The 27,517-nt window shown below is 39.7% G+C and overlaps 1 protein-coding gene across 21 annotated transcripts in view; it reads left to right on the plus strand.

The window, feature by feature from the left end:
* Positions 1 to 27,517, plus strand: part of Pcdh15 (protocadherin related 15) — a 1,206,525-nt gene that overhangs the window by 1,171,235 nt on the left and 7,773 nt on the right. For 11 of the 21 annotated variants that reach the window (XM_031346898.1, XM_031346900.1, XM_031346896.1 and 8 more), the window contains 6 exons: positions 12,151 to 12,327; positions 14,069 to 14,287; positions 15,372 to 15,380; positions 15,950 to 16,114; positions 18,236 to 18,241; positions 19,721 to 22,597. In XM_031346898.1, the coding sequence (XP_031202758.1) occupies positions 12,151 to 12,327; positions 14,069 to 14,287; positions 15,372 to 15,380; positions 15,950 to 16,114; positions 18,236 to 18,241; positions 19,721 to 21,155 (2,011 nt within the window). In that variant the 3' untranslated portion in view covers positions 21,156 to 22,597. Of the gene's footprint in view, positions 1 to 12,150; positions 12,328 to 14,068; positions 14,288 to 15,371; positions 15,381 to 15,949; positions 16,115 to 18,235; positions 18,242 to 19,720; positions 22,598 to 25,091; positions 25,111 to 26,657; positions 26,683 to 27,517 lie in introns of those variants that run through there. The other 10 variants (XM_031346904.1, XM_031346906.1, XM_031346915.1 and 7 more) reach the window with 8 other exon arrangements.

Raw genomic sequence — 27,517 nt, forward strand, 5'->3', positions numbered from 1 at the left:
CTAGCTCTTTACCTGTGTTCTCCTGTATTTCTTTGAGGGTGCTATTTATGTCTTTCTTAAGGTCCTGCGTCATCAGCATGATAAGTGATTTTAGATCTGAATCTTGCTTTTCCGGTGTGAAGGTGTGTCCAGGATTTGCTATGGTGAGAGAATTGGGTTCTAATGATGGCCAGTGACCTTGGTTTGTGTTGTTTATTTTCTTACACTTGCCCCCCACCATCTGATTATTTCTAGTGCTACCTGCCCTTGCTAAATCTGACTGGAGCCTGTCCTTCATGTGATCCTGGTTGTGTCAGAACTCCTCAGAGTCAAGCTGTCTCTGTGATCCTGTGATTCTGGGATCCTGTGATCCTGGGCTTGTTAGATCACCTGGGAGTAGGGCTTTCTCTGTGAGTTGTGGGACTGGCTGCAGAGCTTGCGCCCACGGTCTGCTCTGGACCCCAGCCCAGACAGACCAGAAGGAACCCGAGTCACTGGGCTGGTGGAGTTCCTGGGTGCCTGGTCCCGCTGGTCCCAGTTACTCCCAGTGTTGGGACAGATGTTGGTTCCTGCTCATCTCTGATCCTGGGAGTGGAGCTTCCTCTGGGCGTTGTGGGACTGGCTGCCTCTCATTTATTTCTGTTCTGGCTAAGCCTATGTGATGCTAAAGTATCCCTTAGTGACATAAGAAATGCAGTCACCCAATGTCATGTGTTCATGACAATGAGCAAGCACCACTGTTGAATTTTCAAAATGTTGAAAAAAATCTTCTTATTAAAGCAGTGCAAACCAGAAGCTGTATGTTCAAATAAGGGAAACTAAGAAAAATATTCCATGACCATAGAAGGAAGAGCCAATGGTATCCAATGTAGTATCTTATATTAACTTTATGAAGTCAGGATAGTTTTTATGGATGGCACTTGTCTATGTATAAGTATACATGTATAATAATATGTGTATATGTAATGTGTATAATAAGTGCACATGCATAAAATATGTATATATGTATGTATTATATATGTAATAGTTAGATTTATTCATACTGAAGAAGTGGTAACTAAAACTATTAACTCTATACATTAATGCATCCATCATTACAATATCACACAGAGTATTTTCATGATAAAAAAATCCTCAGTACACTTACTTATATGTAAACATCTGATAAATGAACACGTAACAGGAATTACTACCAGTTTTGTTAAAACATGCTTATTTCATGTCATCTCTCACTTGTCTGTACACACTCTGAATCTTATGCCCATGTATTCTTTTTCACATTGAAATTCATACTATTAAATCCACACACTCTATTATTCACTATGAAATGTCTCTCTCAAAGAACATATTATATTGGTCATATTATCTAATGTTTAATGTTTATTTCTTCAATTTTAAAATACTTATTGACTAAAAACCCTCATTTGTAGGATTTTGTGGTTAACCTTATTCTGACTTCATACATTGTATATGTTTCACTTCTATGCTGCAAATACAACTAGAATTTATTAAACATTTTTTAAAGAATATTAAAAGGAAATCAGGGAGCTACTTTATGGGCCTCACCCCTCATGCCTTAGCAAGTATTATCAATTTAACCAACCTTATGGTATATTCTATACAGTTGAGTCATTATAAGACATAATTATCACCTAATTTTAGAAATTATGACTCACTCTTGGTCTAGTACATTCTATGGATTTAAATGATGTCTGTTTCTGCAGCTTCAACATGCTAAGGCTGGACCAGCCATCCCAAGAATTCCGATTAAAGAGGTGAACTGTGGAAAGCAGACTGGGACAGGGGGATTAATTCTATGCGGCCACATTGGGAAGAACAAATAGAGGGGCCAGCGACACTCCGCCCCCTCACTCTGAGTCTGCTTTCAGCTGCTGTGATAAGATTTAGGTTCAAATAGAGGACAAAAGGTATTGATAATTGTCTTAGGGTTTTACTGCTGTGAACAGGCACCATGACCAAGGCAACTCTTAAAAGGACAACATTTCATTGTGGCTGGCTTACAAGTTCAGAGGTTCAGTCCATTATCATGAAGGTGGGAACATGGCAGCATCCAGGCAGGAATGGTTCAGGCAGAGATGAGAGTTCTACATCTTCATCTGAAGGCTGCTAGCAGAATACTGGCTTCCAGGCAGCTAGGATGAGGGCCTTAAAACCCACACCTATAGTGACACACCTATTCCAACAAGGCCATGCCCTCTGCAACAAGGCCACACCTACTCCAATAGGACCACATCTTCTAATAGCGCCACTCCTTGTACTGAGCACATACAAACCATCACAATAATTAAGTAATCTTGATTAAGGTGTGATCCAGCACATTACTGACCCATCATTGTGTCAGTTCCTGGGAACCTCTCACAGGTGATCAGATGGACTGTTAATCCATGAACTGGTCTCATCACCAGAGAGGACTAATCTGATTTCTAGATGAGTACTTGTGTTGCATACCACTTTATCTCTCAGACAATTAGCCTCATATGTAGACGGGTCTGACATCTCTGTGTTCTTGTTCCTTCTGGAAACTGATGCTGGCTCAGGACATTGAGCATTTCTTTGCCTTCACTCTTGAAGGGAGATGAGATAGGCTAGACACTCCTGTGTGGTTAAAATTTCCGTGGTGAGTCAAGCAAGCCTGACCCATAGTAAAAGACACATGCAAAATGAAAGAGAAGATGCCAATCAATCTGTCATTCATTTTAAGTCGCTTTGTAGCTCAAGTAAGGACCCAGATCTCATTCACCCTTCGAAAAATATGTTTCTAACGGTCTGAACTCAGGTGTAATAATTTGTGTACAACATTTTAATGTCAAACTTCCCTTACCCAATCCCTAGAACATACTCTTTGCTTTTCGCATTTGTGTTTTTGTTAGGTCCAGAATGTAATGTAAACTTGCCCTTATGTATCTATTTAACCAACCTACAAAAAAACATCATTTATATTGAACATGTATAGACAAACTAGTGTAGCGGCTATCTGTATGGCATATGCATTATATTAGTTATCATTAGTCATGTAAAGATGGTTCAAGTCATTTGTCAGGAGGTGAATAGATTAAATGCAAATGCTATGGCATTTTGCACAAAGAACTTGAAAATCCACAGACTTTGCAATTCCCAAGGAGTTCTAAAACCATCTCCATGGAAACCGAAGGACAATGGAGTTATTCAGTATGCAGCCTTTTCAAGTTGACTTCCTTCATAAAAATCTAAGGTTGCTCCACTGTTTCAGGGCTAGATAGATCAACTCTTTGTACCACTGAATAGTTCTTCATTAAGTGCGTGTATCGCTGGGCTGTCACTCGGGCTCTTCCCTGGTCCCTAGTCTTTGTGTTCTCCATCAAATTAATGCAAATGAGACACATAGAGCTCAGTATAGAAGACAAGCATAGTTATGCAGAACACTAGAAACACACGAGAAAGGTAAGAGATCTAGAGAGAGCATTAGCCTAAAAAGCCCTATGCCAGCCTCCATGTTTGCTGGGATTTTACACTATTTCTTCCTGACTCTGGAACAAACAGTATCCGTATCCCTGGCAGAGTCATGGATGTAGGAGTAGGGTGAGGAACTTTCTAGATATTGATGGCCACATTTGGCTGCTGGTACGTGCATTGTCTTAAGGGAGAGGGCAATACTGTCTCTTTGTTCTCTTTCAGAACGCCTTGTGTTGGTAGTAACCTTATGCACTTTCAGACACTTTAGGATATTTCTCTACTGCAGTCAAAGATGGGACCCAGATCCCATTCTTTTGTCCAATAATCAAAAAAAAAAAAAAAAATCACCTCCCCTGACCTTTTCAGTTCCTTGTTTTACCTTCAAGCTTCCTAATATCTGAATAGTTTCTTAACAGATATACCACAGTTTCTTTATCCAAAAACCTTCTGAAAAATACCCTCATAGTAGGGCAGTGGCGGCGCATACCTTTAATCCCAGCACTTGGGAGGCAGAGGCAAGCAGATTTCTGAGTTCAGGACCAGCCTGGTCTACAGAGTGAGTTCTAGGAAAGCCAGGGCTACACAGAGAAACCTTGTCTTTCATTTTTTCCAAAACAAACAACAAAAAAAAAACAAAAAAACAACAACAAAAAAAAAGACCACCTTCATAATTTCTAACTCTTTTCTAATTCACAGCAAATTTAATGACTAAACTGATAACAAGAATACAGACTTCTGTCAAAGGCAGTAAAAATTATTGCAATTTTACATCTGTGCATGTCTAGGTGGACCACGAAGCAATTAGTAGAAGGACAAAGAGTTGGTTGTTGCTCCCCATTAAAATGCTACCCACATGCCAACTGCTCCCAGGTGCTAGTGACTGAATGAGCGAGCGAGCTAGCTTCAGCCCATAGAGATGTATCGGAAGAGGTTTGAAGCTACAGCCTCAGGTTGAGAATAGAAATGAGGGTGAAACACAGTCACCAGACAGCACCAAAGGCTGCAAGACTATCTGTCACAAGGACCTGCAGTAAGCGTGTGACTCACAAGCAAACTTGGTCTACGTTGGGTCCCTTGGGAATAGGGCGGGCAAAAGAACTCTTGTGTTTTAAGGAGTAGTAGTTAATAGTTTCAATTATGCATTGTTTTATGTCTAGGTGACATTGCTCTGTTAAAGGTGCCCAAGTGAATTCTTTCTTCCTTCCCTTCTTTCTTCCTACTTTTCTCCATGCTTTTCTTCGTTCCTTCTTCATTCTCCCACCATCTCCATCTTCTTCATCTCCACTTCCCTCATCTTCATCCTTATATCCATCTTTAACTCAAGTTGGCAGCCATTTTTCTTTTGTACTATGTGATAAGCTCAGTGAAAGTCAAGTATACTTCCTTTGGATTCTTCCAAAGGCAATTCTTTTATACAGGGAAAAGCACGGGAAAGAAAGGGTTTTGAAACTCTTCCTCTATGTTGGGGTCGTGCGGAAGAAACTTCTCAAAGCATTCATTTGGAGCCTGCCTCTCACTAGATATCAAGTTCACACATACCCCTCATATGCCTTTCACTCTGCTGATCTCCTATTGGTTCAGAAACCATGTAGATTTTGCTTTGTCCCATGTTTTTCTTACGCTTGCCCCCCGCCATCTGGTTACCTCTAGTGCTACCTGCCTTTGCTAAATCTGACTGGAGCCTGTCCTTCCTGTGATCCTGGTTGTGTCAGAACTCCTCAGAGTCGAGCAGTCTCTGTGATCCTGTGATTCTGGGATCCTGTGACCCTGGGCTTGTTAGAGCACCTGTGAATGCAGCAGCATCCTCTGGGTATTGTGGGACTGGCAGCAGAGCTTGCGCCCAAGGTCCACTCAGGATACCAGCCCAGAGAGACTGGAAGGAACCTGAGCCACTCTGCTGGTTGGAGTTCCTGTGTGCCTGGTCCCGCTGGTCTCAGTTACTCCTGGTGTTGGAACAGATGTTGGGTCCTCCTCACCTCTGATCCTGAGAGTGTCAGAGCGCCTGGGAGTGGAGCTTCCTCTGGGTGTTATGGGACTGGCTCTATCCCGTGTTTTTATGTTTACTTGTTTGTTTGATTATCTATGTTTTTTGTGTGACATTCAGGGAAAATATTGTTAAGACCAGTACAAAGAACTTCCTTCCATATGGTCTTCTGGTTCTTCCAGTTTCAAGTCTTATATTCAAATCTTCTATCCACACTGAATTTTGTATAAGAAAGCCCAACAAACATGGTCAAGTGACTCAAAAACAGTGTTCTTCAAAGAACAAATAAACAACAGCTGCCTGAAGCACATGTTCAGCTAACCATCGCATGGACATGTCAAGGTCACAGTAAGAAATCACCATTTGAGAATAGATTTTATTTTTAGGATATTTTCAAAGTAAAATGGAGTGTTGGTGAGGTTGGGAAGAAATTGGAATAGTTATAGATACTGGGAATGAGATAAAAAAAGGATCTAGCTACTATAAAAAACATGGAGGAAGTCTTTCAGAACATTTAAAAATTAAGCAATGCTATATGACCCAACAATTTTACTTCTAGGCATCCTTCAACAGCACTTAAATAAATCAGAATATCAAAAAGGTGTGTGTATGTCACATCAATTTCTATGTTATGGAAAAAATGAAAACCTTTAACCACACAGAGACTATATAATAAAGACAAATGTAGCAAATGTTTAGTATGTAGATATAGAAGATGTGAAAATGTATTTTATAAGATACATTATCATTTGAAAAATATGTCATTTATATGTTATATGTATAAGGAAAAGACAGGAACTCAAATTAGTACTTATTTCTGTCTCATAATATATATTTCTTATCAAAACTGTCCTTAACCAATTAGACAGTGTTACATTTTAAGGGGTACAGTTTATTTTTAGGCTTCATTTATTTGGGAGTCTCTGCAACCTTGAAGGAATTAATGAAGCATTCCTCATCCAGCCTGACATTGAGTTGCATATCACTCTGAGTGTGTCACTGAACTTTCCTCTCTTTGGGACACTATGCAGTCATTGTGTGCATAATAAGAAAAATATTCTTGGAACATACCAACACATCCCTAATGCAACCTGAAAGCTATACACTGCTAAAGTAAGGCATTGTGATCCACAGCAACCCTCTACAATGCTTTAACCACATGTCCACATTGTTTGTTTGTAGTTCTTGAATTAACAGCACAAGTGAGAAGTGTAGAGCTTCGTTTCTTTTTTTTTAATAATCCCACAAATTAATTAAATATCTCGAATTGGACCAAAGCTTGAGGCTTCCTAATACAGATGTTTGACTTCAATCAAATCTTGTAGAACACCGTTCAGTAACATCTGTGGGGAGAGGAGTTTTAGTCTGTTTAGTTAGTAACACACATGGTTCCATGCAGGCAATGATTTTTCTATTATATTATTTTTAATATATTTTATTTACTTATGTAATAAATTTGTTGTATTTAAACATAAGTATATTGTATTTAAAGAACTTGATACTTGAGCCAGGCAGTGGTGATGAACGCCTTTAATCCCAGCACTTGGGAGGCAGAAGCAGGGGGATTTCTGAGATCGAGGCCAGCCTAGTCTACAGAGTGAGTTCCAGGACAGCCAGGGCTACTCAGAGAAACCCTGTCTCAAAAAACTGAAAAAAAAAAAAAAACCTTGAAACTTTGTAAACTTATAATCACTAATGATGTAACTGATATGTAAAGGAGTGGAACACTGAAGCCAAACCTCTGAATTCTATACCTCTGCCATCTCTACCTACAAAATGTCAAAATTATAATGCATTTTGACAGGGAGGCTCCTCTCACATTTTATGTGTTTTATGTGACTATCAGGATTTTATTATTATTATTGTGAACATAATTCTCTCGGGGAGAAGGAAAATCCTGAACAATGGATGGAGGCTCTTTCCCTATCCATCCATGGACACTGCAGTCAGGCATTCATAATGTTTGGCAATCGACTCTCTCTTCTCTGTGAGTCGTCCAGGTTGGATGGATCTTTGAGGAATCTCACTAGAAAGAACCTGAGAAGTGAAGAAGGCAATGGCGAAGACAGCTGTGAAAGAGCACGGCACTTAATGAGACAGGCTTCCAGTGCGTGGCCGACAAAAGTTAGAGATCAATCAAGCAAACAAAACATTTCACTATAATTGGCAGTATCTCCTAGCGTGCACTATTACACAAATTTCTTCTCAAGTTAAGGTTGCGGTTTTTCTTGTAATAAGGGCAAAAATACAGCACAGGCTGGACTCTCAAGGCAATGCATTTTTTTAATAGAGCAGAAAGTGAGTCAGTTTGATATTTGCAACAATGTTATTTCTTGATGTCTCAACATTTTCTTTTTTCTTTTTTTTTTTTTTTTTTTTTTTTTTTTTTTCCGGTTTTTCGAGACAGGGTTTCTCTGTATAGCCCTGGCTATCCTGGAACTCACTTTGTAGACCAGGCTGGCCTCAAACTCAGAAATCTGTCTGCCTCTGCCTCCCAAGTGCTAGGATTAAAGGCGTGTGCCACCACTGCCCAGCCATCTCAATATCTTCAAATATGTTGCTCTCTCAAATACTTCAGAGATGTATCCCAGAAGAAGCATTAAATCTACAGATAAATTTAACTAGATGTTAGCATGTACCACTAATTCCAGCACTATTGAGATCAATTCAAGGAAGCATGGGCTGCATTCTCTGTCTCTCTCTCTGTCTCCCTCTCCCCATCCCCCATCTCTCTCTCTGTCTGTCTGTCTGTCTGTCTGTCTGTCTGTCTGTTCTGAGACAGGTCTCATCTAGACCAAATTTTCCGTGATGACCCTGAGCCTCTGATCCCCCTGCCTCTATCTCTAAAATCCTAGGATTGCAAGCATGGGTGGCCATGCCTGGCTTGCATGGATTGTGTATTGAAGATTTGTTTTGTTTAATGAAATAGAGGTTCTAATGTAGACTTTAACTGTGAATGTAAAGAGAGAGGGACACATAGAAAAACGCACCCAGAGTGTGGCTGTGAGTTTCTCCAAGATTCACACTGTGGGTGTAAACGTCAAGGAGACTTGGAAGAATCCCTATGCATTACTAGAGATATTAGGGACCCCTTTTATGGTTCTTAGTCTTGTTAATAAAAAAAATTAAAATGGACCCCAAAGGGAGCCCAAGGACACTTTTACTGAGTTTTAAAAGAAAAAGAAAAAAAATACGGAACAGGCAATCTGTAAATTTTAGCAAGTTTCTAGAAAAGAAATATGGAACAGAAAAGGGCAAACACCTTGTGGTTTAGAATTAAGCCTATGTGGAGGCCAGCCACATGCTCAATAAGGAGCTACATGGGGGAGCCAGTCACATGCTTAACATGGGGGAGGGCAGCTTCAGAGGAAAAGTGAAGCTCAAATCACTAAGGAAAGCACACACTTAGAAAAGAAAATGAAAAGTCACTGTTTTCTGAGCGGGCAGACTTACAAAGCCCTCTCAGCTACCGTGTTAGAGAATGGGAATTCTGGGTAAGAGCTTTGTTATCTCATTAAAATGCTAATTATTCCTCCTATCGCTTTAGCATAGCTGTAGGTGTACCCACCTTTCTGAGGGGTGATCCCATAATCAGGTTGTTGACCTGTCTAACTGAAATATTAGGTCTCTACCAAGACTATCCATTCTCTGGACTTCTGGACTTGCCTCCAGTTGGGACACAACCAAGGACATTTTCAGCTTATAGTCAAAGACATGAACTGAGGTCCCCATGCTTAAAGTGTCTGTTGTGTCCTCTCCTGTCCTTATTATCCTCATCCCTCTAGAGGTAACCACAGGTGCCATTCAGGGAGTCAGGACACTGACCAAAGCTGACTTCATACTGGGGGGGTGGGGGGGTTTCAGACATAGCAGTTGGGGTGCCCCTCTAGTGGGTCTATCTAGGGCACCTCAAAAGTGCTGTAGAGAGGAAAGGAATTCTTGACTAATGCCTACACTAGAAATGTGAAGAGGAAGTAAAGACAAGAGTTATAAGCATAGCAAGACCTAGGCAAAAAACCAGGAGAGGCCAAAGATGTGGGATGTGTGTATTAACCATCCAAATCAAAGTCCATTAGAGTCTCCTGAAAAGCTCATAAAGCATCCCTCCTCCAAAGCTGTGTTCTCCCTCCATGTTTCCTCTAGAGTCTAAGGCTGAACTGGGGAGTGTGGAACCAAGATCTGCTTTAGAAATGTTGATAGCTGTTGGAATGGCTAGAATCACACTGTGAGTTCCCTCCAGATGGCTTCCGGAGTGAAAAGAAAGAAAAAATTTTAATCATCATTTGATTCTTAAGTTAAAATTACAGAGGACCTATCTCTCTGAGTAGCAAGTAGGCACTGCAATGTTGAATTGAGTCAATGTCAATGGGATCTTATATCTGGAATTCTTTTAATCAATATCATCAGTGGATTTAAGAATGTTGTAGAAGCCAGACAGTGGTGGCACACACCTTTAATCCCAGCACTTGGGAGGCAGAGGCAGACGAATTTCTGAGTTCGAGGCTAGCCTGGTCAACAGAGTGAGTTCCAGGACAGCCAGGGCTACACAGAGAAACCCTGTCTCAAAAAACAAACAACAAAAAATACCCAAAAAAGACAAAACAAAACAAAACGAATGTTATACAAACTTACTAATTATTTTAATCTTTAGTTATACTTTCTTTCAGGGTATTTAAGGTCAGGAAATGGAAGAAAATTAACCATTTTTTTTTTTTTACTGCTAAAGCCAGCTGAGTGTCTAGTCCTCAAGGGTGAGCAGACTTAGATGGACAGCTAAAGGAGCTAGAAGTTCATTCTAACAGTTACTCCACCTGAGTGAGAATGAGTTCAAGGCTGTGCTTGACTGTAGCTTCACTTGCCAGCACTGAGGAAAATTTCCTATGCTGTAGACACACCAGTTAGAGTCTACCCACTGATGTCTCCACAGACTCCTTGAACAAGAGCACTGGTGACTCCCAAGAATTATAGTCCCCTGGGATCTAGTTAATCTTGGAAGGTGAGGGCAAAGTATTTTCCTGTTTAACCCCTGTGTCCATATTAGATAGACCTCCATCGGTGGTCAGCACATATCCAGGAGGTCAGTTACACCACTCCTGGTATTTTTAACCACTGTATAATATTTAGGTAAAGCTTGTATAAAAACCCTAAACATTTGGAGGTAAACTTTAATTAGAAATACATTATTTTCCTTTAATTTGGTCCTCGTAGATATCACTATGAGCAGAGCCATAATTTAAGGGAATTCCACTAATTTAAGCATGTTGAACTTTGATCTTAGAAGTTTTAATAGCATGTATTATATAATCCCTAAACTTTGTCTTGAATGTGTCTATTAACCCGACCTCTAACTTTGTGACTTGACAAAGATCACACCTTTGGCTTTGTCTATGTTCTTGTTACTTCTCTTTATCTGCTGTTTGCGCTCACTCAAAATCAAAAAGCAAAGCTACTGTAGATCGTTCTCTGGAGTCTACAAAGAGGGAAAATGTATTTTACTGCCTTGTATTTTCTTTGGGTGTTTCCTGAGAACTTACAAAGCCTCATAGTATGATAATATGCACAAAGACAATATTATGTTTCATTATATATATATACATATATATATATATATATACGTATACACACATATGTACATACACACACACACACACACACACACTGGATTCAAATTTCTTCTACTATGATAGTAACTTTGTTAATCTCCCTATGTCTCATGGTAACATAAAAGAACATAAAACGAAAGGGAACCAGTAAGTTAGAAAAAAAATATGTTGAAAAGATGTAAGAACGATGGTATTTTGGGTAAAGAAGGATTTCTGCATGAAAAGACTGTGTTCTGTGGATTGTACTTTAAGTCAAGCTGTGCTGCACAGTGAGACACTACCTCAAAAGGAATTGCCATGTATGGTTATTGTTAATACATTTCCATATGTCTTTAATATATACCCTAATGTGTTCTACAAGTGTTTAATGATATAATGTTTTAATAATAAAGTTATTAAAGAAATTTCTATTTATAGGAATATAGAAAACAAATAACAAATGTTAATAATAGGTATTCCCAATTAAAGAAAGTTATAGAACTAGAGAAAAGTTACACTTTAAAGAAGTGATCTAATGGCTAACATTATTTCTTATCTTTTCTACCAAATATTCCTTTTTCTGTATAAAATGATAACACATCTTTAAATTTTGTGTGTGGGGGGTTGTGTCTAGCTTCTAAGATTTTCATGGAATATTTCATCTTGTAAACTCACCAAATTTGTCTATATTCTTCCACTGTGACCATCCATGTTCTAAGGATCTTTATAAGCCTGGGGAACTGGGTGTCCTACTCCTCCACCATATTGGGAGTGTCCTATGCTCCTGTAGAGGTGTCATGTATGACAACATGGGTGGGGATTCCCAGTGTCCCGTGATTCCTAAAGCAGACGCTGCTCCACTTGTACACTCTAGCTGACGTTTTCCACGAGCCAGCTAAACACTGAAACGATGTCATAAACTAAGGACTCGAGACGTAAAAAAGCACGTGGTTGATAACCTCTTTCACATACTCAGCCTCTAGCATCATTGAGAATTGAAAGCCGAAAACCCGCATAGGCATTCTCCAGTAAACATTAGGGAAAACCAACTGTCATTTACTAAATGTCATTTCAAGTAGAGGATTGCTTTTTATACCCCCGCCCCCACTAAGTCCATCAGAATGTCATATTTGTGCGTTCTTTTGTATTTAGGATTTTGGATCGCTACGTTCAGGAGCAAATTCCTGGTGCCAAAGTTGTGGTAGAGTCCATAGGTGCCCGCCGCCATGGAGACGCCTTCTCCCTAGAAGACTATAGCCAGTGTGACCTGACTGTCTATGCCATTGACCCGCAGACCAACAGAGCCATCGACAGAAATGAGCTTTTTAAGTAAGTGGTTTTTATTGCACTTCACCTCCCTGAAAGGGACAGTAGCACCTGTAGGTGATTCTTATTTATGGATAACTGAAATCCTGAACGGGCTGGACTGAGGTCAGGAACCTCCCGGGCAACAGGAGGCTGCTGAAGTCGTCGGAGCCAAAACAGCACTTTGAGATCTCCACAAAGGAACTCCACACTCCTGATGCAAGAGGCTGGCGAAGAAGGGGTAATAATAGACTCTTGATGAGGTGATTGGCCCAAGGACTTCGGCAGGTTTAAAGTTTAGGAAGAAACTGAGCCTTCTTCCATACAACTCTATGGTTAAAACAAACAAACAAACAAACAAACAAACCCATCTCATGTCCTGACTGAGAAGAGCTCAGTAAAGGGAAAATCACTGTCATGTAGCTCTACATTCTCTATGATATCAGAATCCAAAGGGAAAAAAAGAGGAATGGGATGTGGGGATGAAAAAGAAAAGGAGGAGGAGGAGGGGGAAGAGGAGGAGGAGGAGAAAAGGCGGGAGGGGGGGAGTGGGAGGAAGGGGACAAGAAAGAGGAGCACCAGAGAAGGAGAAAAGAAACAAAATAAGAGAGTAAAGGCTGAAATCTTAAATAGAACGTTATTACATAGTTTCCATTGGCTGTTATTCTAATTCCCTTAATGCCTCATCCAGTTTTTTTTTTGCTGGACTCTAGTGACACCTAGTGTCCTGGAGATCGGTGGGAAGAAGTTTTACTTACTCTTCATTTTAATTTAAAATGTACACTGATAGGTAGTCATATGTAAACGCAGTTCATATGAGCATGAACCAGACTTTAAAGGTGGGTTCATACAGTTGTTGCTGACACTTGTTCTTAATGCAGCTTTCCCTGGATTTTTCTAACCTACCAGCTTCCTTTATGCTCCATATAATTTTGTTTTAATTTGGTAATAGATCACACAAGATTTTAGAAAAATAATGTGTCTGCATTTTATGGATGCTAACTGGTGGTAGAGACAAAAATGATTGGGATGTAATTTAACAGCATTCGTGAACAATTTAGGATAAAATATCTGAGAGCAAACCACAAAAGAACATAGAAAATGAAAATACCTTTTTGAAGAGATAAAATTTGGCATTTAGACTTTTCTTGAACTATCTGAAAAAACAATACACTTTTTAAGCCTATGAATTTTTTCATAAGTCCTTTATGACTTATTCATAAACACACATGCTCACACTCCAAGACCAAAAATGTAGACATTAGCTTTAATACTAGAAGAATGAAGATTTAGCTTTAGTAAAATATACCAAGGTATTATAATTGTTGCTTAATGCCCAGCCATGAACAATATGATTATTCTCAATTTTTATTATGTGAAAGCTAAACATCTCCTCTGGTGCGATGTGTGTGTGTGTGTGTGTGTTCTTTAGTCCAAAGATAGGAAACAAAACTAGTAATAATAGTTAACAAATTTATTATCAGATCCCTGGACATAATGCCTGTCTCTGGGTTTGAATCTCCTTTAAAATATGTATATATATGACTAATACTAATCATCACACACAGTTGGCCTTTTAAATCCAGAATCTTAAAAGATGTCTTTTTTTAATTAATTATTTTATTTATTTGCATTCCAGCCATTGCCTCCCAGCCCTCCCTCCTACTGTTCCTCCTTCCATTCTCCTTCCCCCTTATGTATTTCAATTTCAAACCAACTTCTCTCTTCTGGCATAATTAGTTCTTCAATCTGTCACACAACAAAGGTTCCTGGACGGCAAACTGCTCGATATCAATAAAGACTTCCAGCCATATTACGGGGAAGGAGGACGCATCCTGGAGATTCGGACTCCTGAAGCAGTGACGAGCATCAAGAAGCGAGGAGAGAGCTTGGGGTACACAGAAGGGGCCTTACTGGCCTTGGCCTTCATCATCATCCTCTGCTGCATCCCAGCCATCTTGGTCGTCTTAGTGAGCTACCGACAGTGAGTATGAGGTCGCTAGGTGGCTATTCCCCGGAAGGTATTCAGGACGCTACCTGATAATGTCACTTCAGTGTTTGCAAAATGATGGTGTAACTTATTCTGTCATGGTATTTTCCTGCTCGTGCCAAAATTACTTAACATCTGGGAAGTGGTCGAGGAATTTAAGTATTTTAATACCTGCAATTTGAAGTAAGCAAGGCATATACATCAGGCCTGATATGAGGTATGAGAAATTAGTAACGTGTCCCTATTGGCAGCCATTTAAAAAAAAAAATGAAGTTTATTAAAAGGAGAAGTAGCCCTGAGGGGACCACAGAAAGCCAATAACAGACAATTATAATAACTTCCATAAATGCTTGGTATAACAAACAGAAAGAAACAGTAACACACGGAATTAACTCACTAGTTTCAATTTGAGAGAAAATTGGTTCAAGGTATGCTCCAGGTGTGAAGATGTTAAATGGATACTTTCCTCACAAAGGTCCTATGGAGTTGCAAACATAACTTTTGGTCGCTAAGGTTAATCTTAATGTTTCTTTAACAAATCAATTATTATTGTGAATCTGAAATTCCCCATAAATAGCACTGGAAATACTTTAAATCACTAAGCCATCCATCTAGTATTATTTTCCACCTTTATTCTGTAGTGTTCTTCCTCCCTTTTTCATTCAGCTGTTCCTCAAAGGAGTGTATCAGACCCTTATACCAGTAAAATCAATATTTCTCCAAGTAAAGAAACAAGCCCTTACAAACACCAGGTCATCTTCAAGCTTCCATTCGTTTTATTAGAATTGAAACTCACAGTGCCATGATTTACTACAGTTTTTCTTACTCCCTTTGGTTCCGCTATTTATTTCTTTGTGATAAATGTTTTAGTAACTTGTAAGTCTGCACTAGTAATAATGAAGGGTTACAAATTCATCCACTCACCGTATTGAAGTCCTTTCTTCCCCTCCTGTTTCATTAACTGTGTCGTTACGAGCTTGTTCAGTAAACTGCTCATAATTTATAGCAGATCACATTATAAACTACAGTATTTCTAATGTCACTTTCTCTTCTTCTTATGCACTGCTTTCCAAAACAGGTTTAAAGTGTAAGTATATTTTGCACATGAATGTATGTGATAGAAAATGAGAAATCACGGATCATATCAATCAAGTTGTAGTACCGTACTGAACTGTGTGTTATTTTCTTAGCAATTATTTGGGTTTGAGAATTTGAGGTGTGTGCATGTGTGTGTGTGTGTGTGTGTGTGTGTGTGTGTGTGTGTGTACAATTAAGCTGCTTTTAGACAACTTGGTACAACACTAATATGAAAGGTAAGGTATATTCTAATCATTTCTAAAATGTGATGACTTAATTTTAAAAAAGAATTACTGTCTGTGCCATTTAAAACCACAGACCAGATCCCCTCTACCACTAGCATCATGAGCATAAGCAAAACTGATTAATTTGAAAGTATTTCTGTGAACTTTGTTTCTTCAAGGGGCAAATATTTACATATAGACCGCGAGAATGCTTCTGTTGTATCGATTTAGTAGTTCAAATATTTGTGTATAATCTAAGTGGGTCCCCTGATAACAGAACCTCGTTATTAAGACAATAGCCTATTGATTGTGGTTTCCAAACCGAGTCTTACAAGACAACCTTACTCTACTCAAGACGCCAGGCTGAGTGCACGAAGACTGCAAGAATTCAGTCTGCCATGCCTGCAGCCAGGCCTGCGGCTCCTGTACCTGCTGCACCTGCTCCTGGGCCGCCACCGCCTCCACCACCACCACCACCACCAGGAGCACATCTCTATGAAGAGCTGGGAGAGAGCGCCATGTGAGTAGCAAGGGAGGACAACTATGTAGGCGCAGTGGATTCTGGGAGCGAAGCTAGTTCCAAGCACATGCAGAAAGACGGGGCTGTCAGCCGGTTACAGCCTGTCATCTTATTATTAAGTCTAAAATAGCTGAGCCCTCAAGCTGAAACACTGGAGTGAGAAAGAAAAAGGAAACAAATCAAGACAAAAGGAAAACTTACAGGAAAAATATAAACCGTATCCATGTTAGACGCAGCTTCAGATATTATATTTAATCCCCCAATCTTAATGATATGGGGGGCAATTTCCTGGACAAAATTATAGATCTTCAAAAAGCAATCGAGTAGGAGATTGCAATAAATCTGAATGGTAAGATTATAATTCCTGATTTGAGATAAAAGAAATAACAACAAAACAAAACCCTCCAGTTTGGCAATCAAAATCAAATTCTGTATCTTAAAATAAGACATTAAGAAAAAAATAAGACATTAAGATATTATAGAATATTATATGAAGGAAAAATTAAAATCTGAACTACTAAATGGCACAGTGTTCCCTGAACATTCTGCTCACTGAACTGCTCGGAGGCAGCGGTGGCCATATCTACACTGTGAAATTTCTAAGCAATTTTAAGCCATACATTTTTTGACAGAGCTTGTGAGCTTGTGAATGTATTTCTGAGACGTCACAACTGTTTCTGTCAAAAGATAAAACCCACATAGTTTCATTTTATTTAATTTGCGTTTATTATAAAACTTCAAGAGCAACTACGTTAGGGCATGATAAGGAATTTTGAAGCAAGCTAAAAACATGTATCTATTTTGTTTCTAGAATTTACTCGTGGGAGTAGAACACATCTCAAAAAATCATGAAAACTGCTTCTATTGGAAAAAAAGAAAGTTTAGACAGATGCATGAATAATGTATTCAGTATTTATATTATTATATATGAAGCTGTAAAATTATATGGGTGCTCATTTAGTGTTGCATAAATATATGTAATCTATAACATACCATATAGTATGTACATGTATATATATATATCCATATATATATATATATGGATATCCTATATAAGTTCTAGTTAAAGCAAGTTTAAAGCACAGCATTCTGTTTACATATAGGATTCCTTCCTTAAAAACGTGTTTTTACTTCTCAGTCTTCAAAGGATGCTCTCATTGAATTACTGGTGAAGTAGGAATTGAGCCAATTTGATCCTCCAATTATATTGTATGAGCACTTCCTAGCAGCAATGATGTTCAGATTAAAGAACCAACGCATTTGTGTGAAGTTAGCAGTATTCACATATGAGAACGATGACTAATATCTATCTATACCTATATATATGTATGTGAGCTTTACAAAGCAAATTTATGTAATGACATCTGCAAATCTGTAGTCAGTAGCGGTGGATGAGGGCAAATTGCAATTAACAGTCTTTAAGGGTGACTAGCCCTTGAAAAACTGTGGTAGAAGACTTTTCAATCATGTATTGAAACATTTTAAATCTGACCCTTACCTCATTTTTAGAAATGCTTCATTTTTCTATTGAAAATGTTTTATAAGGGTTCTAGTAAGCTACAAAATCAACTAGCTCCAAAGGAATTATTACCAATGACGTTTTTAAATAGAAAAAAAAAACAAATAATTTTGAGGAAAACAAATCTTCACAAAGCAATTAATAACTTCATGGAGATTTAACGCTCTATAATAATCACCTAGTATCTAATATATTTACCTTCTTTCCGAAACCCAGGATCATCTCTGCACACGGACCAATTCTTAAAGTTAAAACATGTTCAGGACTCCTGACCTTATTTAAAATTTCCCTTTCACGATTGAGATAGCCCACATTTCACAAAGATGAAATCTCATATATCTCTGGCAAATAGACAGTTAGATAAAATTCTATGGGGTAAGACTGGAGAGTAAATGCCGCAAAATTCTATCTGAAACATCACTAGATATTATTCTCATGAACGAAGGGAAAGAACAACTTAAGAGCATGCATCTTCTCTCTTGGACGTGGGTATTGTTTAAAGCAAGTGTCTGTTAAGTGTTGCCTGACCACCTGGAATTAATGATAGTTACAACTTTTCTTCCCTGTCACACGTTTGCCCTTTCTCACCTGTGGATGCACAGGCATAAGTAAGTAAATACTGTCATTCTAATAAAAGACTGTTAGAGCATAGGTGTAGCGCCATGGCAGTACTATTGTCCGCACAGTGGTCCTCATTGTTCATGATGTAGGTGTTTATGTTTAAAAACAAAGAGCATCCTTCCTACTTAGTCTCCTCGCCCCCTCCAACCCTCCCCCACACCCCAGTTTCCTTCTGATATGACAGTGCTCTCAGTGTCCACTAGGGGCCCCTTCAAAAGTATCTGGATCTTTGCATCAGACATGGAGTTCTTTCCATCACAAGTTATGTATATGTCTACATAGATCGCTTCTTCCAAAATCAGTGAAATGATACTTGATGTATTTTCAGAATAGCTCTTCAAGCTTAGGACAAAAGGCCATATTGTCCAGTTGTCCCTACTTCCTACATGATTCTGGTTGTCTGTTTAACCCAGGCAGCGAAATGAGACGTAGCTCCGGAATTTGACCACAAAACAAGCATGCTCACAAAGGGCCTGCTTTATGCTTAGCTCGAAGGGGGAAAAAAGAAAGTCTAATTCGTGGCTATGTAAAAGAACTTGCTACCTAACCCTTCGGAAGGAAGGATCCCAATGCTTGTATTTCAGGCCCCGGACTTGAGTCCTGCAAATTTTTAGCATTAATTAGATTGCATGGATACTTGTGGCTACTGTGCTCAGTAGCCACGCATTGACAAAGCATGCCGGGAAACCAAAACGCTATTGTTTTTAACATATATGTTTTCGTTCAGTGAATTTTTGACTACTGACTGGCCCACGCTGTATTTGCTGAGAATGTAAATTTCCCTTCCCTGTCAGTTTGTGTTTTCCGTATTTTAAAATAACCAAGCGTAGAGTTTAAACCATCTTAGTCCAGGAATTGTAACATGAAGTTGATTTCTCACCTGTGATATTTGAACTCTCTGAGGGCTTTCTGTTCTGTCTTTGGAAACTCGTGATCTTCTAATCCCGGGAGGGGGGTTTTCCCCTTCTGCATTGTCTTACAAATTTTGTTTTATATCAGAGACTTTTTTTTTTTTTTTAGCTCCCAGAGTTACTGAGATGGGATAGAATGGGAAACTTCTGATTGAGATACTGCCAAGGCCTGTATATATAACAGTGGGCTCTGAGCACCCTCCAGAAAGGAGGGGGGTTCACAACCAAAAGCTCGGGCGCCTGTCGGCACGCTCCAAAACCGAGGCTTATACAGGAGCAAACCGTCACCTATGGACCCAGGTCCTTTGAGGGATTCAACCTAATTGGAGAGGGGCGGGGCAGTCTAGAGATTGATGTTTTAATGAAACTTCCCCATCCTTCTCACAACTCTGGATGTCCCTGTCTTGCCTTCCCTTAGAATAGCATCTTGAAAGTGATGTTGTACAGTCACTGCTTGAAAGTCGCTAGGCCTTTGTTATGTAAAAATATGATAACCATGAAAACACCTTTCTTATGAAAGTTGTATCACCGCTTGTCTCCTTCTTCTCTTTCAAGTCTATTCCTTCTCTACCATTTTGAACAAAGCAGGGGAGATAACTCAGTCCCAGAAGACAGGAGCAGTCATCGCGATGGGATGGCCTTCTCCAGTGCCACTGAGTCTCATGAGCCAGCTCCTGTAGAGGGACCACTTAAGGAGAGCCAGCCTAACCCAGCAAGGACGTTCTCATTTCTTCCCGCTGAGGACGACTTGAGTACCCATAATCCCCTTTATATGGAAAGTATAGGTCAAAGGTCAACAAACTCAGCCCTTCTGCCACGAACAGATGTCGAAGAGCTGTGCGCACCCAGAGCACAAGTTAAGAGTCAGTCTCTGAGGGGCCCGAGAGAAAAGATCCAGAGGGTGTGGAATCAGTCTGTGAGCTTTCCTAGGCGGCTGATGTGGAAAGCTCCAAACAGACCAGAGACCATAGACCTGGTGGAGTGGCAGATCACCAGGCAGAGAGCTGAATGCGAAAGCACCAGATACCGCCCAAGCCAGAGAGGTAGCAGCAGCATTCTGCTGGCAAGTGAAGATGCCCACGGGTCAGAGAAAGAAGGGGGACCCAGAGATACCCTAATCGTACAGCAAACAGAACAGATGAAATCTCTGTCTTCCGGCTCTTCTTTTTCCTCCTCTTGGTCCCACTTTTCTTTCTCAACTCTGCCGACGATTTCAAGAGCGGTGGAACTCGGGTCGGAACCTAACGTGGTCACTTCTCCCGCTGACTGCACCTTGGAACTTTCTCCTCCTCCGAGAGCCCGTGTTTTAAACTCCGTAGGCTCTAAAAGAGAGACTCCCACTTGTGCATCAGATAAAGAACCAAAAAGGAACTCTTTTGAAATCGCTCCCCACCCACCTAGCATCTCTGCTCCCCTCCCACATCCGCCTCTTCCTCAACCTCCCATGGCCTTCACTACTTTTCCTCTTCCCCTTTCTCCCCCTAACCCTCCTCCTCCCCAACTTCTTACATTTTCTCTTCCCATTTCCACACCCCCTACTTCTTCTCTACCTCCTCTGCCATCGCTTCCTCCTCCCCCACGGCCACCAGCTCCTCGCCTCTTCCCACTGCCTCCTCCCATGTCCACTCCATCCACAGACAGCATCTCTACACCAGCTGCTAAATGCACTGCCAGTGCCACACACACCAGAGACACTACATCTACGACACAGCCACCAGCATCCAACCCGCCGTGGGGGGCGGAACCCCACAGACATCCAAAAGGGATCCTCAGACATGTGAAAAACCTGGCAGAGCTCGAGAAATCGGTGTCTAACATGTACAGTCACATAGAGAAAAACTGCCCACCGGCAGATCCCTCAAAACTACACACGTTTTGCCCAGCAGAGAAAACAGACACGAAAGTCACATGTGACCAGAGCCAGGAAATGTTGGTTAGAGTTGTTGAGGGAATTGACGTGCAACCTCACAGTCAATCAACGTCCTTGTAAGGATGCCTCTCCTGTTTTAACTGGGCGATTCTTGTCTTGATCGTAACCCTCCAAGTGGAGCACGAGAATTTTGAACGTCACCGAAGAGTCCACTGTTTTTAGCCCAAACCTCAATGCAATGCCTTTTTCTTCCACACTTTTAATTTCAATTAACATCACCGTCACTAACTCATAGAGTAGATTGACCTTAATTTTCTTAACTTCAAGGTAGCATTAATTGTCCAACATTTATTTTAACAGTAAGTAACTTTATCTGTTTTTAACGGGGAGATATGGGCATGAAAAGTACTGATCCAACTAAAACCAAAGGCTTGTTGACCTTGTCGATGGGTGATGTTATTCTTTTCTTTTTAGTTTTTGACCACAGTTTTATATGACTGTTTTAGCTGGGGGGTGGGGGGGGAGACAGGAAAACAGGGTGCTAGTAAGCCATAAAGCTTTCACTTTGGCTTGTTATTTCCTTGAAGTCTATGTATTTGATAAGAGGAAATGTTTCCCAGGTAAAATGGTCCTTAGAATTGTAGGGAATGGCAGACAGCAGGGATTTAAAAGGCAATCTCAGGTGCTATAATATGTAGTTATCAGTTTTCTTAGGATACCCTCCATTCTGGCTTGTTTTGATCCTTTTAGTAGGCTTTCAGGTGAGAGATCTCTCCCATTTTTTTTTTCAGTTGCTGTTCTATTTCTTTATCTTGATGCTTCCTGTCTCCTCCTTTATGATGAAAATAAATCTCATGCCTCTGACTTTTGTAAGACATCTTATTTTTTTTATCAAAGGTGCCTAAAAAGCTATTTAATTTAGCCTTTTCCCATTATAGAAATCACCTCCTTGTTTATAATTTTATGTTTCTCCTTTCCAAGAAGACAGTCTTTGATATCCAATTTATTTAATAAATAAAATAAAACTTACTTTTACATGAAGAGATGCTATTCTTGGTGTCTTATCACCTGTATGCCCGGAGGTTTGTTCCTCATTTTAGACAGAAGAGAAAGATTTACCCCATAGAAAGGAAGCCCCATAGTTACAGTAGTTGTTAAAATATTCCTGAACTCAATGAATTGAATCCTGGGGAATTATAGCTAAGCACTGCTGTCTTCACAAAGCATACGCATTTATTATAAGTAATACTGACACACACAGGCCCGTGATGTATTATATGTAAACACCAAATAACAATATTTTGGTTTTTTCCATAAAACACATTGAATAAAATTGAACTACTAGGAATCCCGACTTTTGAAACAAACTCTACTATTTGTTGAACTCTAGAACTGTAGTATTTGAGAAGGTATAACCCTGCATGGTCCATGAGAACAGACAACGACCTCAGATTCTATTACATCAAGGAAATCACAGAGGTCTCCCTAAATGAGCCTAGCCCCAGTGAAACATGGCTTGACTTCTGTGTGTCCACAAAGGCCGCAAACCCTATCTCTAAGATAGCTTTTGGCTCTTAAAATTTGGGGCAGCCCCTCGATAATTTAATGCTCGTCCCTGATTAACAGGAACAGATCAAAAGCAATCTGTGAATCTACTCACCCTCAGCAGGCCATCTGCTTCAGGTAGCTTTCCTCCAAATCAAAACTAATTTATTTCCTGGGATTCTTGAATGTGTTTTTTTGTTGTTTTGTTTTCTCTCTTTTCGCTGAAAAGCTTCCATTGGAGTTTTTGTTGGCAGCTGGTCATGTGCCTGAGAACTTGTGCTGTATTCTGAGAGGGTATTGCTGATAGTCAGTTAAACTGTCTTCTACATGAGTCCTGTAAAGGGTATTTAGACATATAAGCCTACACTCATCATCTCCCCAATGCAACAAGCACATGTGTCTGGGTGAAATGACATTCTTTCCTCTGCATGTGTTAAGGTCTGCTCAGTGTATAAAGAATGGTTAGATGGATTATTTAAAAATCAAAGAGAACACTTATTATGCCCTTGTCATTATTAAATGTATACAGACATAGGATCTAAAAATGAAAAGATGCACTGATATTATTTGATTAATTTTATAATTATCAACATTCAGGATTTGAAAGGACAGATAATTATGAATATTGATGGTGTTATATAAATATACCTCTTCTAGGTAAGTTTCTGTCTGTGAGCTCAAATAACAGTATAGTTACCCAATGTGAACACAAGAGCATGCGTGTGTGTGTGTGTGTGTGTGTGTGTGTGTGTGTGCGTGTGTATGTAGAACTACTTTTGAAAGAGGATCTTACTCTTGTTACCTTGAACTCATAACGCACAATGGCTTCAAACTCACTGTGGTCCACACTGACCAATTCTCCTGTCTCAGACTCCCAAGTGCTGGGATTGTAGACATGAGCCACTAAACCAGAATATTGATTTTTTTCCCCATATTGAATAAAAAGGGGGAAATTGAAATATCCTAGAAAAAAAAATTTGTCTAGATATTTTACCTGATATGTGTGGCTCATGAATAGGATTAGGTCCTAAATATAAGCTGTGTCTAATTATCTCTAAAAGACAATGATATAGATTTTAATATTAAGTTTTACACACATCAGAAGGATTGTAATTCCCCCCCCCCCCCCCATGTACTGGCTGAGGTATATAAGCACTCTGGACACTTCACTAAAGAAACTTTCAGGCACTGTTGAGGAGTACTTCATACTGCATTTGCCCCATTACCAGCAGCTTCACAGATGCTATTTGATAACCACTTAAGACACATCTGATTACGTAGACTCTTCCTGTAGAACAGTGGTCCTCAACCTCCCTAATGTTCTGACCCTTTACAATAGTTCCTCATATTGCGGTGACCACCCACAACCATAAAAATTACTGTGTCGCTACTTCATGACTGTAAGCGTGTGCCATTATGAGTTGTAATGTTTGTATTATTAGGAATCTGATTTGCAGCTCTGTGGGAGTTGTGGCCCACGGGTTGAGAACCACTGCTGCCGGGCTACAGCTGCATGCTCTGCAAAGACCCTTTCGATGTACTTACAAAGCCATACCTTTAGCTCAGTAACAATCTAGACATCACAGCTGAATACGGCAAGATCATCAGCACTAACATCAGCCTCATGATTAAACACACAGAAAATAAAGGAACATCTCATGATCAATGGCAACCCATGTTGTTACACTCCCTTGTCCCTCCCAAGTGCAGACAACTTATTGCACAACCTGTGGTCCGTGAACTTTACTTAACTTTGTATACTTTTGAGTGCTTGGAAGTTGAGAAGGTTCTTAAAAGGAACTGAAGTGGGTTCCTTAAAGAGCAAAGAAGGTCCGTTTTTTTATTTTATTTTATTTTATTTTTTGTATCCTTCATTACTGTTAGTATCAAGTCGAAACATACAGGCAATATGGTTGCATTCACTTGGAAGACTCTAATCTGAGTATGCACCTGCCTATGTAGTTTTCTGCTTAAGAAGTATCTCTTTCTTGCTGAACATAATTATCCATATCAAGACATAGATGAGGCACCAAAGAACACCTTTATGCTAGGTGATCATAACAGAATCAAAGTGAATTTTCACGCTTTATTTTTTAAGTCATTTTTGCATTTACTTATTTATTTATTCTCATGGGGTTTGGGAGCATATTACCGTAGCATGGATATAGAGAGAAGTCAGAGGACAACCTTCTGGAGTCAGCCCTTTCTACATGTGAATTCTGGGGGTTGGACTCAGTTCATCAAGCTGCATGGCAAGTGCCTGTGCCTGCTCAATGGACATAGTTTGTTGGTCACGTGAGAGCAAGATCTGTGAAGATAACTTTTGAGTAATGTAAGCATATTACTTGATCCTCTCATCTTATTAACACTGTAGGAAGTGTGTCCCAGTGAGATTGATGTCGGTAAAACTGATTGTATAGCCTCTGATTCTCTTAAGTGGTCCTTATCTGTAATTCTCTCGGGTCTGGAAAATCCATGCATTTAACACAAGTTTCCATTTCTGCCTTTCAGGGGAGGCTTTGCACCAGAGGTAAGGGCTGTATTATGTGGTACAGCATCGAGCCTTCGAGGAAAGCCTTTGTGTAGGATAGAGGACTGATTGACGTTAGATTTATCTTCTATTTCAACCAAAACTTTTAATGATGTTTTCTAATGTATTTCCTTTCTATATGTTGCTTCTTTGCTTTGGATTTTTAAGCCTATCGTCCAGGGTGTAGGCAATGACCCACAGTGGCTAATATTTCCAAGGATGATGTCTTTGCTCTGAATTCTTTTGAATTGTAGTATGTGGTAGCATACTAAATTTGGTTTTCTGGTTCTATAGATATAATTAAGGAGCTGTAAAGTTGATTAAAATTTTTTTAACAGTTCAGGTTTCTCTCTAGTCCAAATATCTTATATATCTCTAATATCATACTAGTAGGCATCTCTGAGTTTTTGACTCCATGCCTGTGACTCAGTCTACAGAGAACATACTGAGGATCCTGAGCCAATAGTGTTGAGTGAGATTTGTGAGTGTCAGCAAAGTTACTGAGAACCTAGTCTGACTTAGCAGGCATTCTCTCAATCAAAAGAGTGACATAAATACATTCTTTGTAGCTTGTACTTTGGAATGCATATATTCTAGACCATGCAGATGGGTATTAATGGCCTATATGAAGAACTAGTTCTCAGGGATGATTATGACAGATAACGAACCCATTAGAATTGGAGAGTCTCTAACCTAAACTTCCTTTCCTTTTCAAAGAGCACCATATCTGTGTGCTCATTTTGAGCAGTTGGTTCACAGACAGGAGCACTTCCAGAGCTGTCCTCTACCTTCCCAGGGCACACAGAAAGACTTACCATTTAACAATTTACTTTCAAAGTCCGCTATGCTAAAATTTGATCAAGTGTTAGTTCCCATTTGGTTGAAGCATGAATTATTATGAAACATACCAACAAAGACTTTGACCTAGCTCATTGAGTAATAGGGAGGAGAGGCAGATGGGAGGCCCTACAGAATTGGAGGAGGGACTAATTCCTGACTCACAAAAGACTTTGAAAACATACTCGAATGGGAGCCATGCATATTTTGTGTTTTAAAACATGGGAGAATGAAGAGAATGTCTTCAATATGAACCCAAATACATGCTGCATTTTGTCACTCTGTCTTTCCATTCTTCCTGGAGGACGCAATTATACTTAATGTGATGAGGAGTGAAAATGATGAGCAGCTTCATCAAGGCTAAACCTGTCAAAATAGCCTGTGCTATTTGTTTGTAGAAGCCCAAGCAATCCTTCATACTCTGAAGCTTACACAAAAATATCCTCATAGAAATCGGTTATTAAGGTTATTATCAATTAGTTAATTAAAAGTAAGTGAAATTAAAGCCAATGGCTTCTGATGTGCCTTAGTGCCCAAGTAATTATCTAAACTATTAATTAGTAGTTTGGCAGGCGTCATGTAAATAATGAATCATACCTTAAAGTGACAGGTTCAAGCTGTTGCCTGTATTCCTCTTTTCTCGATCATGTTCTTTATTTCCCATCTGAACCGCTATCTAAATCTTTTCCTGTTTTAATTTCCTTTGGCAGCATCAACTGCTGAGACCTTCTCTTCTTAAACCGGAGGTATCGATTTTCACTTTCTTTTCAACCCTCACTAAACCTTTAAACAATACTTTTAGACTTCTGTGGGCAGCCTCTTATGTGGTCCCCTTTTTACTAATGAGAGGGAAAATGCACTTTAGAAGTTTAAATAGATAAACAAATAAAAAAGAAGTCACCGCTCGATTGCTTGCCGGTGTCTGCAGCTACAAGTTTCTAGCTTCTGTCCAGAACAGAGATTCTCAGCCCCGGGGTTGGGAGTCTTTTAGGGGTCAAAGGCTCACAGGGGTCACGTAAGACCATCAGGAGATGCTGGTGTTTTGTTAGGATTCCTTAACAGTAGCAAAATTACAGTTACGAACTAGCAACAAGATAAGCTTATGGTTGGGGTCACTGCACCATGGGGAACTGTATGAAAGGGTCACAGCATTGGGAAGGTTGAGCATCACTGCTCTAGGATCTAGGCCCAGTCAATCATTGTTGTGCTGACTTTTCCATTGCTGCCTGAAGCCACCCCATGGCTGAGCAGGAGCTGCGGTTCGTCCGAATGTGATCTCATCAGCTAGATCAGGCAAAGACTGAAGGACGATTCCAATATCTGTCCTGCTCCCTTGCTTCTCCTATCAAGTAAAAAGTACTTTCAGGGTTATACAATAAATAAACATCACTTTATTTATTTATCATAAACCTCTAAGACTAAAAGGACTGTAAAGTAATACTCGGTTGCAATACTCGTACTCCTTGTGATAAGTTTAGGCCTTTGCTAAACACTATAAACACTTGATTCTTTTCTCTAGGAACAGTGCCCTACGTTTACTAAAGGAAAGTATTTCTTGTTTAGAATCACA

Source organism: Mastomys coucha, unplaced genomic scaffold (genome assembly GCF_008632895.1).
Source record: "Mastomys coucha isolate ucsf_1 unplaced genomic scaffold, UCSF_Mcou_1 pScaffold3, whole genome shotgun sequence".
Classification (NCBI taxonomy): domain Eukaryota; kingdom Metazoa; phylum Chordata; class Mammalia; order Rodentia; family Muridae; genus Mastomys; species Mastomys coucha.